This window comes from Arachis ipaensis, chromosome B09 (genome assembly GCF_000816755.2).
Source record: "Arachis ipaensis cultivar K30076 chromosome B09, Araip1.1, whole genome shotgun sequence".
NCBI classification, from domain to species: Eukaryota; Viridiplantae; Streptophyta; class Magnoliopsida; order Fabales; family Fabaceae; genus Arachis; species Arachis ipaensis.
Window position 1 is genome coordinate 129,678,020 of NC_029793.2, and position 2,804 is coordinate 129,680,823.

Genomic DNA, 2,804 nt, shown 5'->3' on the forward strand with positions numbered 1-2,804 from the left:
GACCACCGGTTTTGTGACCAAGTTAGGGACCAACCTTTTTCAGTTTATTTCTCTATTGGTTGCAAAATCGGTCGCTAAATTAAAAAATAGTGACCGATTTTATGACCAATAGTCCCAAGCGTTACTTCCTCATTTCGGTTGCTAATTTGGTCGCTAAGTTAAAAAATAGTGACTGATTTTAGCAACTAATTTTATGTTGCTCGTATAAAAATGTTATCTGTCGCTATTAGTGACCAATTTCTTTGGTTACTAAAATCGGTCACTGATTGTAATTTAGTGACCAAAATTTTTTTGGTCCTTGAAATCCTATATCAGTTGCTAAATCAGTCACTATTAGCAACCAATTTTTTCGGTCACTAAAATCGGTTGCTATTCTAAAACTTTCTTGTAGTGAAAAGAGTTAACAAGGTTTGCAAATGAATTCACTTTCACTCTTCTCTTCATATTCAGACTCACTTTCATTCGACTTTTAACAAAATTTTCATTTCTACCCCTTTTTTCAAAATGTTTGCTGTGTGTAACAGTTCTTTTTAGTTTTTGTTGTAAGATTAATGGAAGCTAATGTAAGTTTACTTGTATATTTTGATGGTGAAGTTATACCATATACAACTGAGGATGTAAAATTTATTTGTAGAAATCTATTTTTTTTTTACTATTTCTTGCACGTTGTCATTTGAAGAGTGAAAAAATAGATTATGCCAACACATGCATAGAAATATTTCAAAAAAAATTAGTAATATTTTATACAAGCAACCGGTATTTTTTTCGGTAGTGTGATACAATTTCAATCGATGAATGCGATTGATGAAGCCACTATGCTTGAAATGTTAATGATTTATAGACAGAATCAAGCTCATGTGCCAATCCTGAAGTTGTATGTTGAGTTCGAGCAATTGGGTAATACCCACGAAGCAGATGAATCGTTGCTAAGTGGAGAAGACAACATAGACTGGAAAGAAAACAATAGTGATAGTGAAGAAGAGTTCTTAGCCAACAATGACATGTTGGGAGGAAACGACGGAGGGAACAAGAGTCATCCTGAAAGGGAAGTTCATGGTTCAATAAACACGATCGCAAGCCGATATTCATTCGATGTGCCATTTTTCATGCGTGCTTTGGACCTCGACGCTATGCACGCACCAGAATTTGCTGAGTTTGCAAATCCAAGTATGTGACTTTATCATTTTGTAAAGAATGTTGGTAAAATTTTAATTTTGTTTTTAAAGAAGGCAGATTATTTCAAGATTTTGCATGTTGCCACAGTAGTTGATAGTAAGGTTATTTTGCACCGAAAATAAAAAATAAATAAGTTTCATTATTTTGCTTGATATGGTAACTTCATGAAACAAACTACCTATAGACCAGTGATATTTTAATTTTATTTTGAGTTAAGATGTTAAACGCTATGAGATGTAGTTTTATAGAACTTTGAAATTGTTATTCCTTATTTGTAGGCATTCCCTTTGTGCAAGATGGTGAGTTTGCTGTTGGAATGGAATTTGGTTCTAGGGAGGATATGGTCATGGCAATTAGGAGGTATACCCTTTCTAAAGGGGTCGATTACAGGGTCTACGAGTCTGAGCCTCTGACGTTTTATGCAAAGTACCTGCAGTATGGTAGAGGTTCTGATTGGCTAATTCAGGCTAGTTTGATTCAACGAAAGTGTTGTTGGAAAATTAGGCGATACAATGAAAGTCATATGTGTACTATGGGAATGATTTCTCAAGACCATTCAAAATTGGATTCAGACACAATTGCGGATGCTATCAGGCCTCTAGTTGAAGTCGACCCATCCTTGAAGGCCCGACTCGTCATTGCAGATGTTCAATCGAAGTTCAACTATACTATAAGTTATCGCAAAGCTTGGTTGGCAAAACAAAAGTCAATTGCAAAAATGTTTGGTAGTTGGAAAGTTTCTTATGAGTCTTTTCCTGCATGGTGTATGGCAATGTGTGCTCAGAACCCAGGATCCATGGTTCAGCAAGATACTACACCAGCATATCATGGATCTGAAGTGGAGGAAGGCATCAAAATAATGCATCGAGTATTTTGGAGTTCCATCCATGCATTAGAGAAATCCGACACTGTAAACCATTCGTGCAGGTTGATGGCACACATCTGTATGGTAAATACAAAGGAGCTCTATTGGTTGTTGTGTCTCAAGATGGAAACAAAAATATTGTGCCACTTGCTTTTGCCATTGTTGAAGGAAAGACTGCCGATGTATGGTATTTTTTCCAAAATAATCTACGGAGGAATGTCGTCAGGAGGGATGGTGTAGGTATTATTTCTGATTGGCACGACTCTATTAGCGCAGCGATGGCTAGATGTAACGATTCGTGGAGTCCTCCGAGGGCATTTCATCCTTTCTGTGTGAGGCATATCGCATCAAACTTCTTACGAAGATTCAACTCACCGTACTTGCAGAAACTCATTGTAAATATGGGTAAAGCATGTTTTTTTATACAAAGCTGGTCGCTGTGGATTTAATTTGTGTTATACTTTTAGAATTAGTAATGAGTTGTATTATCTTGAAACAAATTTCTGTGTAGGGTGTTCGAAGACAGAACAACAATTAGGGCTGGAAGTGAGTCAAGCCAGCTCATGAGCTAGCTCGAGCTCGACTCATTAATAGCTCGATAAGCTGAACTCGTGAGCTGGTAAGCCGAGCTTGAGCTTGGATAAGCTCAGCTCATTAGCTCGTGATCTGCCTTGATTATATATATAATATTAAAAGTATAGATAAAATGCATGTATTTTCTGGCTGAAATTGAGGGACTTGAGCAAAAATCAGATTCAGAGGT

The 2,804-nt window shown here is 36.7% G+C and overlaps 1 protein-coding gene across 1 annotated transcript; it reads left to right on the forward strand.

Annotated features, from left to right (window-relative positions):
- On the forward strand, positions 792-2,579 carry LOC107615969. The gene is made up of 4 exons (XM_016317980.1): positions 792-1,167; positions 1,455-2,044; positions 2,104-2,436; positions 2,553-2,579. The coding sequence occupies exons 1-4, from the start codon at positions 792-794 to the stop codon at positions 2,577-2,579; spliced, it is 1,326 nt and encodes a 441-aa protein (XP_016173466.1).

Coding starts and splice junctions, on each gene's coding strand:
- LOC107615969 (XM_016317980.1), top strand. CDS start 792: ATGAATGCGATTGATGAAGCCACTATGCTTGAAATGTTAATGATTTAT. Junction 1,168..1,454: donor TGCTGAGTTTGCAAATCCAA/GTATGTGACTTT, acceptor CCTTATTTGTAG/GCATTCCCTTTGTGCAAGAT. Junction 2,437..2,552: donor CGTACTTGCAGAAACTCATT/GTAAATATGGGT, acceptor ATTTCTGTGTAG/GGTGTTCGAAGACAGAACAA.